Source organism: Eubalaena glacialis, chromosome 2, assembly GCF_028564815.1.
Source record: "Eubalaena glacialis isolate mEubGla1 chromosome 2, mEubGla1.1.hap2.+ XY, whole genome shotgun sequence".
Classification (NCBI taxonomy): domain Eukaryota; kingdom Metazoa; phylum Chordata; class Mammalia; order Artiodactyla; family Balaenidae; genus Eubalaena; species Eubalaena glacialis.
In genome coordinates this window covers 2375872-2396941 of record NC_083717.1, presented here as the reverse complement: position 1 = coordinate 2396941, position 21070 = coordinate 2375872, and the positions used below count along the sequence as shown (strand labels likewise).

At 51.6% G+C, this 21070-nt stretch overlaps 1 protein-coding gene across 3 annotated transcripts in view; it reads right to left on the bottom strand.

Annotated features, from left to right (window-relative positions):
* JCAD (junctional cadherin 5 associated) overlaps positions 1–20666 on the bottom strand; it is a 38135-nt gene extending 17469 nt beyond the window's left edge. The window contains exons 1-2 of one of the 3 annotated variants that reach the window (XM_061177644.1): positions 20581–20666; positions 6262–6597 (exon numbers count right to left, since the gene is read on the bottom strand). In XM_061177644.1, the coding sequence (XP_061033627.1) occupies positions 6262–6539 (278 nt within the window). In that variant the 5' untranslated portion in view covers positions 6540–6597; positions 20581–20666. Of the gene's footprint in view, positions 1–6261; positions 6598–19478; positions 19954–20580 lie in introns of those variants that run through there. The other 2 variants (XM_061177663.1, XM_061177653.1) reach the window with 2 other exon arrangements.
* Between the last annotated feature and the right edge of the window lie 404 nt (positions 20667–21070).

Genomic DNA, 21070 nt, shown 5'->3' with positions numbered 1-21070 from the left:
AGCTATTAGTACTATCATGAACCCCGTTAAAAGAAATTCTCAACAGAGTGGATCCATTTCGAAAGTCTTCGCCTCACATGGTACACGGAGGGGGTGAGGGGCAGGCAGGAAAGAAACAAGTGAGTGTCTGTCTTTGAGTGGGGTTATTTTAGACCCGTACTGTCCTCTCCTAAGCTGTAATCAATGGGCCTGCACAGCAGCAGGGAGTCAGGATGCACTGACTGCCGTAAGAAGACCCTGACCCTCCGGCCAGGCTCTACGGGAGGGTCCATAACAATGATGTCCAGCCAACCACTATCTAGTCTATTCAAACAAAGCATGAAGAGCAAGCTGGGACCCATTTTCTCTCTCATGAATCCACTAGGTAAGGCAGATTATTCCAGAATTTTCCCATGTTCTCGTAATAAGGACATATCCTTATGGATATATATGGGTGTTTCCTCACCTGCTAACTAACCCAGTTCTCTAGCTAAAGAAGGAACTCATCACCAACAAGTCTCCTCTTGGTGATAATGTGGCTGCCAAGACAAATGGAGCTGTTGGCTGTGCTGCTGATGTCTTCCCCCTAATTCTAGAAGCACCTCCTCACCACTGTTCTCCCTGAAGTCTCATGTTCAAAGGGTCCAACCTGATTCTTCTTGGGAAAACACGGTGATGGTAGAGCAACATGGGAGCACGTGCAGGGAGAGGACCAGTGTCCGGGCTTCTGGAAGCTTACACTGCTGATGAACAAGAACAAAGTGCCTCAGAAGAAGGGTTTACAACAAGACAACAGGGAAATCGGAGGTCTGAATCTTCACGTGCGTTGATGAGCACTCCAGCTCCCACAATCCATACTTGCTCTGTGAAGAGGTCAAACTAACAAGGCCTAACACTTAGGAGATGAAGCAGCAGCTACAAGACAAATGATGTTTGTGGAAGTATAATTCTGTACAGAGAAAGAGATACATGGAAACAGATGTTAAACTCGAGGCATTCCTTTTTTGGAAAACCATTATAAGCAGGATATGATTGGAGAGAAGCTTAAAAAGCCTCTGAAAAGGAACTGTTTACCATACCCAGTAGCACCACCTAGAACGATGTTCACTGATCAGATGTAAGGCTCCCCAGACGAGGCCCCTCACCCCACATCAGAGATCCTCTCAGACTGCTGAGTCTCTAATTAGCTATGACTGCGCTGACGACAGGACATAATTACAAGCTATTCTCAGGATTTCTGGGGCTGAGCAGAAGAGAGCTTATTGTGGTACAACTTTCAGATTCAGACCTCTGCTATGTTACGTTATTTTACAGCTTCCTCTGATTATAACATTTCAAAGGAAACACAGTAAGGAAACAGGGAATGCCTGATAACAGTGTTTCACAAGTTTAATGGTAGCTGAGTATTATTCAGTGATGGCTACTTGCATTTAAGCATGCAGTTTCCTCCACATATAGATAACAGCTAGCTTTTCTCCTTTGCGTGTTTCCTCTGTTTCCCCTTTATCTTTGTGTGTGTGTGTGTGTGTGTGTGTGTGTGTGTGTGTGTGTGCTTTGGCAAGCACACCCTGAAACAAGGCAGTATGTGCAGAAATAGTTAAACTTGGTACAAACTGAAGAACTGAAAGTCTACTCATTATAAGCTTTGAGCACAGATGTATATACCAGCTTTCAGAAGCATCATTTTCATGTTGCCATGGGGAGGCCAGAGAGGCCACAGAGAAGATGCACAGAGTTAGTATCTGTTGTTGGTTATACAGCCAAGATTAGGACACAACAAAAACCTAGCATTAAATCATCTGACATCTAGAAAGCTGTCTGCAGTTTTACAGACATCCTCGGTTTTCCTGCTATGAACCCAGGAATACTGTAGTGACATTTGACATGACCCGTGAGTTTTCTTCTGTACCACGTGGGTGACTCTCACACAGCCAGTTTCATCACCCCAGTCCGATCCCTGAGACCATTTAGGAGTGGTTTAGCACCCAGGTGACCTCTCTGCGGAGTGAATGACTCAAGGGGGGACGTGCCAGGGCTTTAGGGTTCCTAAATCAACGGTCTGGGAAGAGGAAAGAAAATATGCGTGGGGTGCACGGTCAGCCCCACGCCCACCCTGGCCTGGGAAGCGCCCTTATCCGAAGCCCTCCGCCCAGAGCGGGTGAGGCTCGGACACCCACCACCGTCCAGCCGCGCTGACCGCCGATCAGGACAGGGCCGGCACGCTCACCAAGCCCAAAACATCTCTGGCTGCCCCAAACTACACATACTTTCTCTCGGAAATTTAAACTAAGACCCAAGGGCGGAAGTCGGCAGGGCCTCTGGAGCCAAACCTCTGCCTCCATGTGGGACTGAAGTCCCGGGGAGCCCAAGTCAGCGGGAAATGGGACCTGCTGGTGGCGTCCGCGGAGGAGCTGCAGTGCAGGGAGACGCAGTGACAGGCGACACCTCGGGCGGAGAGGGTCCCGCAGGGACGAGCCACAGCCTGGAGAGACCTGGGCTAGTGGCCCGTCCTGGGCCCAGCTTGCTCATCCCACATCGGGTGAGGCCGCTCGTCTTCGTGTCCTGCGGGCCAAGACCCCGTGGTATCCTCACACCTCTCCCCTCACGCAGGTGCCTCTGGTTCCCCGCACCCGGAGAACCCACAAGGACGGACGCTTTCCCGCCAGGGACCAGGCGGCCCCCTGGGGGTTCTGCTGAGCCTGTGATTGTCACCTCCTCCCCCCGCCCCTCCCCGCTCGTCCCCCAAGGTCGGCACAAACGAAGCCACCAAGACCACGACCTCAGAGCTGGGGTCGACGGCGCAGGTGACGGGGCCGCACAGCCAGGGTTTGCGCTTTACATGCTTATCGCGTCGCCAGCCCTGGGCAACACGTGGGGCGCGGCTTTGGAAAGCAGTGACTCTGTCATTCTGGATAAACTGTGCCGAAGGAGAATGGTCTCGCCACTTGAGCCAAAGGGCTTCTCAGCAGGTTCAGCCGGTCCTGCACCCCTCCTGCCATCCCGGGAGCTCCGTATCGCTCGAGCTAACAACAGTGACAGCTCAGAGCACAGCCTCTCCGCCCACTTAGGAAGCGTGGATCCTGCATTTGGGAACCTAGTGCAGGCTCCAAATCTGTTCTGTGTTCCTCCCCGCCTCTTTTTCAACATTTTGCTGTATATAACCAGCTCATACATGAGAAACTCTAAGGTGATGTGAGTTATCAATCCCATCATTCTTAATTCTCACCCCGGAATCCTGATGTTCCAGCCACGCCCAGATGACGGGCGACTCCGCTCCCCACCTACGTGGCCCCGTCCCGTGTGCGCAGGGCGCCACCATTACCTGGCTCTGACCTGCGAGCACAGATGCCGTCCCTGCGCGGCTCCCCAGACAGGAAGGGGCGCAGCGGCGCGTGGGAGCTGGTACCCCCGCCCACGGGCAGGGAGGGCAGGGGAGGAGGTGAGGATGGCCCAGCACAGGCGACGGGCCCCGCCAGGCACAGTGTGGCCAGGCCCGGTGCTGCTGTGGCCCGAGCCGGGCTTCCCTCCACGGTAGCATCGAGTGAGTGGCCCTTGCAGAGTCACTGACGTTCTCTGAGCTTCAGGCTCTTGGCTATAAAATAACGACATTGCTAACATGCCTACCTCTCTGCCATTCCACCAGAATTAAACAAACCAGTCTCCTTTCGGCCCCTGTGGCCTTCCAAACTGCTCTGAGCCCCCCGTCCCCAGGCGGTCCAGGGGTGCTGAGGACGGGCCTGTGGTGTGGGCACTCTCTAGGGCAGACCTCACCCCACCGAGGAACTGCAGGATGAGGGGCCCCTGTGATGCTCCCCAGTCACCCCGATGGCTTGGAGTTGGGCAGCGCATCCTGGGCCCCAGCGGCCCCCCAGACCCGGAGACCAGCCCGGCAGGGTCACGGTGGGGACCAGGCCAGGTGCAGGACCACAGCTGCCTCGCCAAGTGACTAAAGGCTGGGATCTGGCTGAGCACCACTGATGCATCCAGATTCAGAATTCCCATGAGCCAAAGAATTTGGCAGTTTCCTTTTTCTTTACATTTTTAAGCTTTAACTATTAGCACCTATTTATTTCCTCTCAAGGCATGCTTCTCCTGAAAGGGAAACATCATCCCCTCCCGCCTACCTTTCCGCTTGCCTCCTCTTTCCAGTTCTCTACCGGCCACTAAAGAAAGAAAACGTCTTTTCACTTCCAGCCAGGAAGCTGGGCAGCGGGTCTCTGAGGCGCTGGGCGCTGGCATGGATCTTTGCAAACATGAGTGCATTTTCTCTTTCTACCCTACAAGGCAACCTTCAATCCAAAAGCGCCTCGACACCTCCCAAGTTAACCGGCCAGCCTCAGAACTGGGGGAGAGCGGCCAGATCTCTCAGAACTCTGTCGACAGGCAAAGACGTCCCAGCGCTGCTCTCAACCCAGCTGAGCCCTTCACTTATGACAGAAAGAAAGGCGCCTACAGGTCTGAGGGAGGCTGGGATGGAGGGCCTTGAGACTCCCAGGCCCCTGCGATCACACAGGGCTAGGGAATTCCGAGCGAGCTGTGAACGGGGCTGGGAGCCTCACTGCCCACGTGGAATCCTCATAGGGATTCTACTGCTTCCCAAGCGGGACCCAACTCTGATCTCTGATTCAACCCTTTGGACTGGGATGGACCCCACTCGTGGCACGTGTGCAGGGATTCCAAGGCCATCATTGTCTTTACCTCGTTAGAAACTAAACCTTCTGTTTCTCAACAACTGTTACAAGGCTGGATGGATGAACTGAATCCCTGGGCTTATACTGGACACACAGTGTGCCCAGCACATAGCAAGCTCTGTAGGAAATGCAGGAGGAGGAGCAAGGCACAGCCTCGGTGCCCTGAAATCCAGGGCGGAAGGTGCAGGTGTACTCAGCACAGAACCTGAAGCACAGGAGGCGGGGTAAAACCCAGCACGCGTTCATGCGGCAGCAGCTAAGGCTGTCCTGGCTCTCGGACAACATACCCACAATCACCCTCCTCCAAAACCCACAGTGGGTGTGCTTTTCAGGGAATATGGCTGCAAAGGCAGTAGTGGACATAAGGGCAGGTTTTGAAGGGCAAGGTTAAATAAAAGCAGCTTCAAGCCCTTCTCCATCCTGGGTTCCCTCCTGAACCCGCCCCATCAGTGACAACACTCGCCCTCCACAGAGAGGCAGCTCTGACTTGGCAACACAAACCTGCTTCTACTCCACTGGGTGTGAAGAGGGGCCCTCCCCTTTGCTTCTACTCAGTGACCAAGGTGCTGAACGCTCCGACCTGTAAGAGCAAAATCCCTCCCCTGAAGGCTGTCGACCAACAAGGAAGATCCTCCCTGTGAAAGGCGACCTGTCACGGTGGAAGCGAGTTCATTCCCTTTGGACTTGACTCACTGCCCTTTCTGTTTGCATGTCTGTTTGTTTCCCTTAAACAGAGGCCCTCTGCTCCCACCTGTTTGGGTGGCCCGTTTTGCGGGCTGTACCCAGCCTCGCGCTCTTTGTAGGCAGGGCCCCTCCCCCGGCCTGAGCCTGGTCCCCAGGCAGCACTAAAGGCAAACACAGCTTTAGGAAGTGATGGCAAAGCGTTCCCCTAGGTTGAAACTGCCGGGTGAGGGCTGCGGAGTCCTCTCCAGCGCAGGCTCTGGGGCAAAGCCGCCGAAATTCCCTCTAATTTACCTCCCCCCTCCTCCACCAACCCTCCCCGGTCCACCCTCTGTTTGGTTATTAAGAAAACACCCACAGACGCAGCTGTATTCAGACGCGATCTCCACACTGGGGCCCGTGTGTGACGCGTGCGTGTGCGTATGTAAGGAAAAGATGGGGTGGAGGCCAGTAGAATTACACGAATACGCGAGAAGAAAGGTTTGCTTCGGCACGCGTGGGGGAGGCGCATCCGTCTTCCAACTGTGTAATGTACAAGATATCGAAACATGTTGATGAGAAAGCAGAATGTGTTAGGAATGTGTGCCTGACATAAACGGGCTTCTCCAGGGTTTTTAAGCGATTCCTGGCTGGGGAGATACGAAGAGATTATAAGGGAACCAAGAGGCGGCTGAGGATTCAGACGCCGCGCCGCGGGGCAGAACCCGGGCGGGGCAGAACTCGGTTCCTCGCCGCTCCGTGCTAAACGCCTGCTGCACCAGCCCTGCGTCCCCGCGCACGCCGCCTTGCGCCGCTCTGCTCCTCCCCCTCCCAGGCCCCCCAGCCACGCCGGAGGCGGCCAGGGACGTACTCACACCCCCACTGCCAGACCCCCGGGGCACAGGGAACGGTGGCTTGAGCTGGAGCTTACCCAGCCTCGGAAATCCGCGCAGCGGCAGCAGCGCTCGGGGGCTCCCCGAGGCTCCGAGGCCCGCGGCTTTCGGACTCGCTCAGGCGGCCGGTCCCCAGCGAGGCCTGGCCGCGTGGGGAGGCGGCAGGGCCATCGTCACAGCCGTTCAGCAGGCTGGGGCCCGCCGGCGCCCGGGGCCTCACGGGCTGGCGCCCCACGCCGTCATCCTTGCGCGGTGCCGGCAGCTCTCTGGACAGCTTGTAGCCGTGGGAGATCAGGAGGTCTTCTACGCTGTACATAGCGCTCGGGCCGCGTCCAAGCCCCGCCGCCTGGGCCGTCGTGGTGGCAGGACCCACACTGTGGGACAAGGAAGGAGAGTGTCTGTGAGCCGTCACCGACTCCCGCTGGGGCCCAGCGCCTCGCCCGCCCTCGACCCCGACCAGTCCGGACCCTGGGCACGGTGCCAGCAGAGGAAGGGAAGAGGGGGCTCCTCCAGCTCATCCTAGCCCGGGCTTGGGTGACTTGGCCCCTCGTGGACCAGAGAGGCGGCATCTGTTCTTTGATTCCACTGAGCCAGGGTGGGGGGCCGACCCTGGGGACCCCGCCCTCGGATGGCCGCCCCTCGCGGGAGAGTCCGGACTAGCGATTTAAGCCATGAAATGTGACAGTGTCCCCAGCGCCCACACCCCAGACATCTGAGGACAACACACACCCGGAGAGAGGACAAAATAACGAGAGACTCGGAAGCTGCAGTTACTACTCCATGCTGCTAAAAAGAGACATTCCCAGCTTAATCTTACTGTACCTCCCTGCTTTCATCTTGGAGACACACCTTTTGCTCCAAGAGGGCAGAGCGAGATCTGTAATCAACCCGGGGCCATGATGCACTTCAGCAGAAGCAATCTGGGTGGGTAACTAGCCGCTGAAAATAGATCTTCAGTCCTTAATGAGAAACACTGCCCAAGCCTACACACCCAACGCGCTACACGATCCCAAGTTTCTTCCCACACGAAACCTGTAAGAATCAAATCTCTCCGCAACACATCTTGGGGAGACGGTTTGCACCTCTGAGCCCAGGGTGCCCACGTCCGAATCCTGCCAGGGCACCTTAGTTTAACAGTAGCAACTTCCCCAAACAAACTGTCCTAAGACAACGGTACCGGCCAAGAAGAATGAAAATGGACAGAGCCCTACGTGAAAGCACACGTGTGCACAGACGCGGCACTGCCATGTTTACTTTTACACCAGAGGATCTTCTTTCCTGCGTCTTCCCATCGCTAATAGGGTGGAAGGAGGTTTGGTGAGACCTGCCGCTGCCTCTCCTTGGGCTGTGATGCTGGCCTGGGAGCGCAGCACACAGAAGCGGGCACGGAAGAGCCCGGCCAGCTCCAGCCCCGCTTGGCTGGTGGACGGAAATAGCAACGAGCACCGTGGCAGCCCCTGCAAACAATGGCCAGGAAATGCCTGCCGCCCGCGTGCAGGTGAAAGGGGGGCGCAGGGGGGCACACGTGCTTCCTGCTGCCGGGACCGCTCACCGGGGCCCATCACAGGATCCGCTGTGCGTGTCCTCAGCCTCATCACACACTAGGCCCGGCAGCAGCGAAGTCTCCACTGTCAGCACGGAGAGGGTGGGGGGACCAGACTGTGGAAGTCTGTGATTCTCCATCAGGTACCTCCAGGTCATGGAACATCCACAAGCTCCTGCTGTGACTATACTACTAGCAGAACCATCTCCACAGCAACGCTGCCACTCCTGACCCTCCTGCTGTATGTCTTCTAGGGGGCTTGCACAACATGGCCAGAGAAATGGAAGGACCAGAGAGGCGAGCATTTGTTCCGATTCCACTGAGCCGGGCCCTGGGCTGGGACTGCAGAGGAAAGGGATCCCCTCACAAACCCAGGGCCGTGGGAACGCGGAGGCAAGGTCTGTTTTGTTCAGTGCTAGGCCCCTGGCATCTAGCACATAGTATGCTCTCAATAAATCACTGTTGAATGAATGCACAGTGGGAGAAAGGGACATTTGAGCTAGGTTTTGAAGAATGATTAGGAGTTCACTCCATAAACTGCACATGCATGTGTCTGAGATGGGGAACGGGCATTTAAAATACATTTGGGGTACAGTCATACCAGGAGTAAAGAAATGACACGGCAACAGCATCCTGGTAGCCTAGACTAGGGTCCCCAGACTCACTGGCTCAAGGTCACACAGCCAGTCGGCACCACGGCTAAAGTTAGAGTTTAGGTCCAAGGACACTCAGTTTCTCTCTCCGTTACTACGTCAGGCTCTTTAAAAGCAAAGCAAAGTGCGCTGCACCCCAACTGGCCACCCAGTACGCAGAGGAGCAGGCCGGCGTCCACCGCAGAATCCACTGTGAGAGTGGCAAGAAGCAACGACCCTCAGGGAAAATGTCCGTGGGTCACTGTCCTCCCGGGATTAGGTGAGCCGGTCCATCCTGGCTCTGTCTGTGTGTAAGTACAGTTAGCAAACCCTTAAGTGGCACGCCAGATCAGGCCAGGCCGTGAATACCTTTCAAAAAAGGTCCAAACTCAAACAAGCCGTACTTGACCTTAGAGGTTTGAGGTCAGAAGTGTATTGATCTGGGGGGACTCCTAACCTGCTTGGCCTCAGAGGCCAGCAGCTTGGGGGAGCAGGAGGGTGAAGCACAGCAGCTTCAGTACGCAGGCCGTGGGGCCCCATGGGAGGGGGTGACCCACAGGCCCCGCCGCCCAGGTGGGGTGCCCAGCACCCACCCAATCCCCAGAGGACCCCTCTCCCTCTGGCTGACACTCGCCACTTCTCGACCCCAACTCAGAGCCTGGTCTTCTACCTCCTTTCCACCCCAGGCCAAACATCACCCCTCCCCTCAGACAGAGTTCTCAATAGCCAGACGGCAGTTCCAACCCCTCTCGGATTCAGTGTCCTTCCCGTAGCATCCTTACCTACTGCAGAAGGACTGGCCCGTTCCTAACGCATCGATCCCCCCGGCCACCAGGAGGGGACGCCAAGGTGCTGAGGAGGAGAGGGGCCCTTTCAAACTTTCTGCCCAGCCCTGAGACAGCGGCCTTCTAAACGGATGGTACCCGAGGACACCCTCGCCCACCAGCCCAAAGGGCTGCTATTCAGACAAGCACACAGCAAAGCTGGACATAAATGCAAGTTATTATAACATGAGGGTTTACAACTTGGAGAGGTGTGTGTACAGCTGACCCTTGGGGCACCGACGCCCGGGTCATCAAAAATCTGTGGGTAACTGTACAGTCAGGCCTCTGTACACAGGGTCCCTCTGTATCCTCGGTTCCCCATCTGTGGATTCAACCGAGCCTGGGTGTGCAGGCTCACACCCTGTAAGGAGGCGCTTACTGAAAAGAATCTGTGTATCTGCGGCCCCGCGAAGGTCAAACCTGTGTTGTTCAAGGGCACCACCCAGCCCCAGCCATGATCCCGGGGGCAAGTCATTAACCACACCAAACCTCAGTTTCCCGATCTGCAAAATGGCAAGGCCACTCTCTTCTTGGCTCACCAGACCGTTCTAAGGGCCAAATAAGTACAGGGAAAAGCGTAAATCGCACACAAATGTGAGACTGCGTTTATCATGCAGCGATGGCTCCTTTGTCTCTGAAGGGTTACCTGCCCTATGAAATGCTTTCACCTTTGTTATTCATTGTGACCACTAGACCGTTTCCTGATTCCCTTCGTATCACTTGGGATGTGACTCTTGATTTCCAAAGCCACTCCCGCTTTCTATCACCCAGACAGCTGTCTTCCAGGAAGGGACACTTCCATCGCCATCCGAGTCACTGACAACAGCAAATGTTATTTTACAGAGTCCCAAACGTGGACACACAATTCCTGAGGGCCTAGGATGCGCTGGACACTGAAACTATAGTAATGAACGAGACACGTTCTTTGCTCTTGAGAAGCAGCTCACTGGCTTGCTGGAGCGACAGCGGGAAGGCAGGTGGCTGAAGCATGGCACACGCATGCACACCGATGGGATCTTGCCCCTCCCCGCAGTGTCACAGCGCTGCGACGGGGGCAAGGACAGGAGGAGAGACGGGACCCTCACCCAGGGTCTCCAGGGGTCAGGAAGGCCTCTGGAAGATCGCTTCTAAGCCAAACAAATCCCTCAGGGTACAGCTGCGCTGTGAGATCACCCTGTTAGTATGATTTTCTAGCCAGTCCATGTAAGAAATGTTTTACTTTGCTACTTTGTCACCTTGTATCAAATACTCATAGTGGAATATCTAATAAAGAGCGGTCCAGTCAGCGCAGGTACCCAGACACACTCTCAGGGAAGGAATCCCAGGACACAAGGACAGAGAAAAAGGAGCCCACTTTCAGTATCTTTTTCATTCTATGATTATCTGAATACCATTAATGCAGAGGAGACATTTAAGATAAGGACACACGTGTTAACAGGACAGCCCATCAGGGCCTGGCTGCCTCTAAAAGTGGGGAATTCGTGGCTGCGAGAGTCTTCAATGGCGGTCAAGGCAACGGATTTGTAAACTCTGTTGTTTTTACAGCAATCCACTGAAGGTGTGTGTACACACATTAGTCAAAACTTGAAAGGAAAAGTATTTACCCTCACATCCTGACGGGTGCCGTAATATTTTCTATTCTATTTTCACTTTTGAAAAATGCTGGTCACTACCCACTAAATTCAGTGCCACACTAATCGGTCACAACCTACAGTTTGGAAAGCACTGATGTAGAAATCAATCTTGCGCTGGTCAGGATACTGGACCAGATGACCTCTGAAATTTTGTCAAGTTCAATGATCCCATCAAGCTATGAGAAATTCCTTAGTCTAACAAGTTCCTTGCTCTGTTCTCAACAGCAAATACACCTCTTCTATCCTATCAAAAATTTCCTTTCAAGAAAAGTCACAGCAACTAAGTGAAGCTACTTTCCTATTCTTAAGAGCATAAGATGAAAAGAAAGAAATCTCCTTAAGGTAAAGTACAGTCTCCTGCTTCTTTCCTCTACCTGTGATCTACCTGGGGCTTGAGACCTGAGGCCTTGGAACACAGCATCACTGGTTGACAGATAAAACCCAGTGTAGCAGGGGCTAAGAGGGCCACCAAGGAACCCTCGGCATGAATTGGACCTGCAATGCTGCCGCTTTTATTCTTTTTGGTTTGAGAGAGCCAGGAAGCAGCATTTTGTCTCTTTTGAGTTCACTATGGCTCTTTTCATCTTTTCCTACTATTCTCTGCACCATAAATTGCTAGAGTTAAGTCCATCATTTCAAAAACAAAATTGAGAAAGCAGTTTAAAAACTCTACCACCGCAATAAAAACCTGATGGCCTGGTAAAAGGGCCATGTATCCTGGTGGGTCTCCTACTCTGGGGGGCATATGTTCAGCTGTTTCTTCTCATCTCAGGTGGAAGCTGCCTGCAGACTTCCACCTGATCAGAGCGAAAACGGAGCAGATCAGAGAGCTTTCTTGGCAGAAAGGCCTAGCTTTCCATCCTGGCTTCTGCTTGGTGGATGGCCTTTACCAAGTGACTTACCTTCCAAGCCTCAGTTTTCTAATCTGTAAAATTGATGGATCGGCCACTTATTCCAAAGAAAAGCGTGTGGCTTCTAGTAGCTATTAGGATGTCAGGATAGCAATTTCTACTGGACTTTGTGGCGTTGCTCAGTGTTACCAAAGAGAAATCAGGGCCCAACCTGGCCGCCCGGCTCAGAGAGCTTCTCACCCGGTTATACAACTTGAGTTGAGCGACACAAGCCATTTGATTAAAGCAAACTTTGTAGGACAGTATATAGAAAGAAGGAAAACTGGATTTATAGCAAGTCTCTTTTTACAGAAGAAAACTTTCGTGCTGAGTGTGCGACAACACACCAAAAATAGTTACACTAAATGCAAACTATTGCTTTTTCCCCCCTCTGTTCTGTTATTAAGATGCATACTTATAAGCATCAAGACTCCTAACATAATCGAAGAAACAGTGAAGGAAATAAAAAACAAGGAACACTGAGCTGGGTGAGAAGACTGGGTTCAGTCCACAGTTCTCTTGTTCACCTCGACAGGACTGGTTTAGATTAGATTAAATTCATGAGATGAGGCCCAAAGAGAAACGCTTACGGCACACAGGCTCTGATTGAGGTGGCTTAGAGGGGTGGGGTGGGAGGGAGAGGAATAACGATGCTGAAAAGCTCAGTTTCCCTCCCGGGTTGGGTTTTTTCATTGATTCATGACATCACTAGGTTTATATTCTATTACTTTTCTTCCCCTTGAGGATGCTTGGGCTAGGTGGTAAGATGCTCAAATACTCTCCAGGAGATGCATAACGAACTCACCAAGAGCATCTTCCAATTTGTGGTTAATTTATCCCCCTGCCACCGCTGCAATTAACTCTCTCGGTACAAAGCAGAAGAAAGAGCCTGTGCTATAAGCTCAGAATAGCAGCACATGAAAGATAATAACATCATCCATCCCCGGAGCATCTGCAGTTTGCCAGCTACTCTGCTAGCTGCCTGGCACACTTTATTTTCTACTCCCAGTAAATGTCCTGCTGTGGATATGAATGTCTCCATTTTATAGACAAGAAAACCGAGGCTGAGAGTTCAAGGTTACACAGCCTGTAAGCACAGATCCAAGGGTCAAACCAAGGTCTGTCTAGCTTCAAAGCCTGTGCTACTATTTTAGGCTCTAAATTTCCTTCCTTAATAAGCAACAGAAGTTTCCTAATTTACCAAATAATGCATAAATATAAACAAGAAAGGAGAGAAGGCATGGTGGCACGAAGATGAAAAACTATTTAAAAGGAAAAAATTCTTCTGTATTCTCTCGCACTAGGATGGCTCTTCGAGGCGATACTTCCCTTGTACACTGAGCACACACACCACACACACACGCATGTACACGCACACACACGAGGGCTCATGCCTCGCTGACGGCAACGTCTTGATGGCCATACTAGCACTGACTTCCAAACACTCAAATACTCAGTAACACGATTCATTCACAACTACACCACACGATGCTCTCTGACCTTCAGCAGACCTCTTCAATTATTTTGGGTTCCAGGCTCTTGGTCGGGGACCTGGAGTTCTCATAAAAGCTGCCACGTGAAGCTGAAAAGCAGACAAACTGCACGTATAAGAAATGGGAGGGGAGCTTGTAACTTTCAGAAAAAACTAAATTCTAAAAGAAAAAAACTATCTACATAGAAATAGCCACGCTTGGGACTTCCCTGGTGGCGCAGAGGTTAAGAATCCACCTGCCAATGCAGGGGACACATGTTCGAGCCCTGTTCCGGGAAGATCCCACATGCCGCGGAGCAACTAAGCCCGTGTGCCACAACTGCTGAGCCTGCGCTCTAGAGCCCATGAGCCACAACTACTGAACCCACGAGCCACAACTACTGAGCCTGTGAGCCACAACTACTGGGCCTGAGCTCTAGAGCCTGTGAACCACAAGTACTGAGGCCTCGTGCCACAACAGCTGAAGCCTGCGTGCCTAGAGCCCGTGCTCCGCAACAAGAGAAGCCACCGCAATGAGAAGCCCGCGCACCGTAAGGAGGAGTAGCCCGTGCTCGCCGCAGCTAGAGAAAGCCCACGCGCATCCCAATGCAGCCAACGCAGCCAAATATAAATAAATAAATAAATTTATAAAAATAAAAAAAGAAATAACCACCCTTATCTGCAACGATCATAGGATCTGGACTTAAATGAGCACACAGTGTGAAACCACAGAAGGGTTTGGGCAGATAAAGGAAAGGCGCTTTACACTGACTCTGGCAGGAAAGTGAAGGACTAACACGGTCAGAACAAGGACAGACGTGCGGACAAGTCCCCTCTTTTGTAACGTGCAGGGGTGGTGGCAGAGGGGTAAGGAAAAAAGGGAATTAATGAGGGTAACTTTCAAGGGAAGAAGTACAATGGATTTTGGTCTTGGTGACTAAGGTAATGGTCCTTTCATTAGCAGAAAGACAGAAATCGGAAATAACTCTCGGTTGGAGACGGTGACAGGTCATTCGATTTTAATTTAACCAGCTTATTCCTGCAAAATTTCTTTGTGCCCAAATCATTCTCGAATGGCTTTTCATCAGAGTTTTTGTCCTTTCCAAAGAACCCGAATGAGACCACTTAAAGCCATCTTACTCTGTGGTGGGCTTCTAAGTTCTGTAAATATCGGCTGTATCCTTCATATTCAGGCTGAAGGGACGATGAGGTTAGGAAAGCACTGCTAACAACCCATCAGATTTGAACATGACCTTGAGTTGTGCGCCCCCGCGCTGTAGGGACGAATTTCCATTCCTCCACGCTGCTCGGTACACACCCGCTGTGTGGAACGAAGCCTGAGACGATGCATAGGAGAAAAGGAGAGAACCTATGGGTTTCAGTCGTCTCCCAAAGAAAGTAAATTAAGAAGGCTGAACTAGAGGTTCTTCGGGGTCCTTCTAGCTCTAGAAATCGCCCCTCTCTCTAGCCTCTTCTCCCCTGTGTTGAGCAGCACGCATTCCTAAGTCAGCTGGCTCCCGTGAAGAGAATACAGCTTGTGGCTCTGACACAGCACAAAGCTAACTGGGTCACAGGAAGATAGACCCTCTGACCTTGGCCTCGTAAGTAGCGCCCATACAGAGGCCAGCCCAGAGAGCAGAGTTAAGCGGCCACACGCTGAGAGGAGGAGGAGGCAAGTAAGGCCAGGGAGTCCACCATCCAGCACCCTCCCTCCCAGAAGACCCCGAGCACAGCAATGCCCACTGACTGCTACTTGCTTGGCACCAGGTGTGCAGGCCCTGCGCTCTGAGAACACAAAGACACACAAGCCCTGCCGACACCCTCGCCTGAGGACCTCCTAGGCTGGGAGGCATGACTTCAGTCCTGGGGAGGTCGAGCCTTGCAAACGAATGTTACCTAAACAGGTTCCACTGCCTCTTCCCTTCCCATTTATAAAAATGTTCTGTCTTTTCATATTGACGGTTAGCAGGCTCCGCTAGACAGCGAAATGAAACAAAATATTAATCAACTCATGAAATCAACCAGCACTTTTCTGCCTTTTTAACATTTGCCTAGCACTGAAAACTAAGAAAGAGACAAATACCCAATTAAAAATATGAAACAAATGTTCACCCTCACCTGTGATCAAGGATATGCAAATTAAACCCAAATGCCACTATTCACTTCTCAAATTACTGAAGCTTCTAGAAAGCAATAGCTGTTGTTGGTGAGGGCACGGTGAGTGAGCTGTAAGGGCTCTCGTATTTGTGTATGAATGTGTGCAGGGATCTGTAGGTAAATGCTATTTCCTTTCTTGAAAGTGATTAATGTTATAAAATCTTTAAAAATCTGAAACCCTATAGACTAATAATCTCACTTCTTGGGATCCATCCTAATGAAACCATCCAAGATACACACAAAGTTTTATATAAGGATACTTATCCAAGTTTTAATTATGATAATAAAAAAAAAAGCTAAACTAAATGTTCATTTAAGGGATGGTTAAAATTCTGGTGCATCCACGTGGTAGACTATAATATGCACACAGGTGTATAAAATGATGTTTTCAGATATATAATGGCACAGGAGAAAATGCTCCTGGTACCACGTTAAACAGACAGTTTACAAAAGCCTAGATTCAGTGCATATAATACAATTTCATTTATATACATACCCACACACACACACACACACACACACAGTATGGGGAAGAGGAAACATACCAAAATATCAACAGTGGTATTGGATTCTGAGTTTTTAAAAAAAGTCCTTATTTATACTTTACTGTATTTTATGATGTTCTGTCATGAAATGTATTAGATCGAACCATATGAAGTTTTGCGGGTAAAATAATGGTCAAATATTGGCACTTTCTTATACTTTAACTTATTACTATTTCATCATCAGGGGAAAAAAAACCTTAAAAACAAAAAGCTACATAGGTAGGATTAGGAAAATGTACCACTGAAAACGTACTGCATATTTGGAAGACTCAATGAGCATAAAAGAGACACAGAAGAAAAGAATAAATGAATAGTAAATTACGTAAGGCTCAAAGGATCTGGTATATGGTATTTGCGTCGTATCTGCTACAGATATACTTAACCTGATTATAGTAGGCTCAAAATCACGCTCTGCTGATAGAATTGGATGTAAGATTACAAGCAACATTCTGAAGGTCTCAATGAGACATTGTTACTCTTCTAGAAAACCTTCTCAGTTGCATTCCCTGACATTCCAGCCTTAAGATGCAATTAGTCCCTCAAATTGTTGGCAGTTGACTGTAAATATTTCTTCAACTGACAATTTTTTGGTCAAATGTTATGATTAATATATAACAAAGTACTTTCTTTAAACAAGAGGTGAATAGCCAAGACACAAAACAAACCAGACTGAGGCATGTTGCTAACTGATGCATGGATTTTTATTGCTTTCTACAGCTTTTTTTTGGTGTTTTTTTCGATGGTAGAGCCATGTATTTTATTATGAGCAAGAGAATTGCCATTTCCCTTTTCAGTCTTAATAATTAAATAAAGAGCTCAACAGTTTAAGTTCTGGGACAGTAAGTTCTCACACACTGTCGTCACCACACCACAGAGGGATGACCAGCTCTGCCAGGGCCCTCAAGTGGTGAAAACCTCCTAAGACATAAAAAGCATATTGAATCTGGGAAGTAATAGTTTTTAGTAGGGCAACCATCACGGAGTTAAGTTTCTTTAAGGTGACAAAAAAAAAAAAAAAAAAAAAAAAACAACGAGATGGAAAACTTGGGTCTGAGATCAAAAGGTTCCTGGAACACTAATCTTGCTGGGTTGGGTTGGTATTAAGGCATTGATTCAAAAAGAGAAGAAAATAAAGTACCAAATATTACAGACTTTATTTTTTTCATAAATATTATCCCTTCTAACTTCTTTGTCTCTTCACCCACAACTTGTATGAACACACATACCTACACATTCACACACACACACACACACACTCACACTCTCCCGTTGTCTTCTCTTTCACCTCTAAATTCTGTCACACAATTATTGCTTTGGAGACCTCACCCATTTGTAAGAGACCCTAAGTACCTCATTAACATTTCCAAAAGATTAGCAGTCATTAAGAAAAGGACTGAAATTGGATAAGATTTTTTAAACTTCTGGAATTGTTGGCTATTTGCAAAAACAACTGTAAAACTTATAATAGGTTAGAATTAAATTCCACTATCATCATAGACATCAAACTCCACATATAAAGATTCCTAGTCTATTAAACGTATAACACACTCGCTTTGTTTTGAATAAAAGAGCCAACATTTTAATATTTAAAAATGTTAAAGTTTAAATTATTTCATATAATTCTTACATTATTTATTTTCTAATTACTAAAGTCATATAATGTTATTCTAGAAATAAACACTGAAAAATTCAGCGTTTAAGTAAAAAGTAAAAGTTCCCCCAAACCCCACTGTGTCAAGAGATAACCATCTGGTTTCTATTTCTCCAATTAGTCTTCCTATACATACAGTTGCTTTCTCTCTCTCTCTTTTCTTTCCCTCTTTGAAATATGTACCTTGGTGTCTCTTTATAATAGTATCTAAATTCTTAGACTTACATACAGAAGAAACAAGCTGAATGAGAAAGCTCTAGAGAGATAACCAAAAAGCAGCAAACTACAAGGGCATTTAGTGGTCTGATAATAAGGCTCTGTCGGTTGGGCCAGGCTGTTCCCAACTATCTATATATTACCTTTAGAAAGTTTCTGGAAAATATATTTAGTTAAAGAAAGTTAAGGTAATAAGCCAAACTAAACAAAATATCACAAATTCAAAACAAGATCATTGAGGTTTTAGCATCCAGACGGTTCCTGTATTTTTCAATAACATGTAAGGTTTAAAGACTATATCAAAGTATTAGAGACTGTTCTAGCCCCTCTGGGCTGCTGGCTTTAGCAAGTGAGTGCCCCTTTAGTGAATGCTGCATTCCTAAAGTCAGCCCGCCCCCGAAACAAAGCACAATAGCAAGGTTTCAACGACCGAGATAACACTTCCCATCCAAAAGGTGAACAACAACATCTGCTGAAAAACCAAATAAACTGCAGTAATGGGTTCAGCCACCGGCCTAGAGGATTTCAGAGACGTAGTCCTTGCTTCTCAAAATAAAAACCACAACAGAACAATTGTTTCAATCCAACGCTCTGCGTTCTAAACTCTCTTTTAGATTCATTAGCAAGAAGGCCGGCCAAGCTCATTAACAGAGAAACGCTGGACTCCGAACAGCCCGGCCCGTGTTTGCTGTGTCCTCCCAGACTCGAGGGCTCTCCAGCAAGGACACTGAGAACCTGCTGGGGCTGCGGACTGCCGGGCTTTCTTTACTCATAGCATTTCTAAGATTTATTTTTAAACTACATTTTAAAGATTAGACTCCAAGGATCTTTTCAAAGGTTTGTTGTTTTTTTTAACTGAAAAATTGGTCCTTATTTATTCTCCTTGTGTACCTCCAGTCGCCAGTTACCTTTTATAGCTAACATTTTACGGCCCAATGTCTCTGGAATCTGTGACTTACTCAGATGCGTTACTGGATAACTCTGATTAGCCTGTCAAACCCTCCAGAGCATGTGGACACTCGGGCATTTTAAGTTATGTTCCAAGGAGGTGGAAAGACAAAAATTCTTTTTTTTTTTTTCCTTTCTGGCACAGGATTCCTCCACCCACCCAATCCCCCTAAATCTCCTGGGCCTGCCAAAGGCCTGACCTTCCCATCTCTGCAACAGCGGGTGAAGTTTGGAGGGAGGAAGGCCCAGCAGATGAAGGCCTCTGTTCAACAAATATTTGCTCACCCCTCTAGCGGGAGGGACACCGTTTGCTGCACGCTGCCTGCCCTGGGTAACACTTGGAGCCCTTCAGGAAGCTTGTTCAGCTGGTGGCCAAGAATTAGACACCTACTATCAAGGTAAATATAAAGTCCAAACCCACAGAGCATTACGGAAAACCGAACGAATTTACCAAACTCCCCACTTCACACGAAAACCAACACGAGTTCCCCGAAACAGAATCTGCGTGGAACTTCCGAAAAAACTTACACTCGCCTGCCTTGCTGGACGGTCTTAATCCATTCATCTTAGATACTAAAACTACCTGACATAAGGCAACGTTTCCCTGAAGTTTTGCCCACTCAGAATACTGAGTCTGCGATTTTCGCCCAAGCGTTTCTGGCCGCCTGAATCCCGGTCCCACTCCCCTTCCCAAGAATCCCCTCCCGTCGTCCAACCCGCATCTCAGATCCCCGGGATACACACTTGCGAAACTGAAAAGACGAAAGGAAGACCTCCGAGTTGTGTGGTCCGCACGGCTCCGCTCTCTCCCCAGGACAGGCCAGGCGTCTAGAGCCGGGGCGGGGGACGCAGCAGGGGGTGGCCAGGGGCGGCAGGGGACGGGCGGGGGTAGGAACCCGCCTAAGCTAGCTCCCCGAAGCCTTCTGCCGCCGGAGAGCGCGTACGAGCGAGGGCTGGGGCGCGGCCAGGTTGCGCGGGCGTCAAGTTCCCGTTTCCATTTTTTCCTTCGGTAGTGAAATCACAGCTGCTTTTCCAAACCCCTAGGAGAATCCCAGGCGCTCGGCTGCTCTGGCCCGTTTCGGGGGCGAGAGCGGCGCCCTGAGCCGTAGGTCGGGCGTGCAGGAAAGCCCTGGCCCTCGGGGGCGAGCCGCTGGCGACCGCGGGTGCGGGGCGCGGAGGGCGCGCGCGGAGACCCGGGCCCGGCGGGCGGGCGCGCTGCAGACCGCACAGGGGGCTGGTCAGCCAGACGCACGGCGCTCTCGGGCGGGGCCCTGCCCTTCTCCCCCCCGCTTTCCCTTTCCCTCCTCCGCTTCACCGCCCGCAGCCGGGGGCCGAGCCGCCGCGGGCACTGGCGGCGATCTGCGCCCTAATCCCGGCCCTGACCCCCCGGCGGCGGGCGCGCGCGGCCGGGCGGAGACGGCGCGGCGCGGGGGGGCCGTGGGAACCGGGACCTCGGGGACCCCGCGCAGCGGCTGTCAGCTCAAAGGGTGGACACGCCCGCGAAGGCGCCGGACCCGGCAGCGACCCCCGCCCTCCGGGTCCCCCCCGCGCCGAGGGGCGACACGCGCGCCGACGCCAGCCGCGGCCCTCGGCGCCGGCCGGGCAGCGCGCGCCCGGGGCTGGGCACCTGAGGGCGGGGACTCGCGCTCCCAGCAGAGCGGCGCCCCCCGCCCGAGGCCGCGCGGCGGGCTGCGGACATCCCCCCACGCTGGGGAGGGCGCCGACCCGAGCCGCGTCCGGGCTGGAGAAGTTGGGGGGCGAGCGCGGGAAGCTGGGGGCGAGGCGCCGTGGGAGCAGACCGGATGGGCGGTGGGAGTCAGGAGGGGCGAGGGACGCCGGGACTCACCGAGCGGCTCCCTCATGCTGCCCCGCGCCGCCGCCGCCGCCGCCGCCGCCGCCGCTCCGGCCGGCCGGGGACCAGCGCGACCCGCCCCGCTCGCAGCCGCCGCGGCCGAGCATGCCCGGAGCCGCCGCCACCGCCCCGCCCGCCCCGCCCGCCCCGCCCATCGCCCCCCGGCCGCCCCGCCCATCGCCCCCCGCCCACCCCCGCGCTCCGCCCCCCGCCCCGCCCCGCCCGCCAGGCGGCCTCCGGGCTCTGGTCTCCGGCCGGAGGGCGGCACCCGAGCGGCGGACGCAGAGCCGAGGGCGCAGGCCTCCTCCCGCCCCGCCGAAGGCACAGGTGAGCGGGCCACCCTTCCCTCTCTTTCCTGTCCCTTGGGTTTGGGCTGCTTCAACCCTGTGCGAATGTCCACACACACACACACACACACACACACACACACAAATACACAGAGCCACACAGAGATGCACACAGACATATTCACACACACATGCAC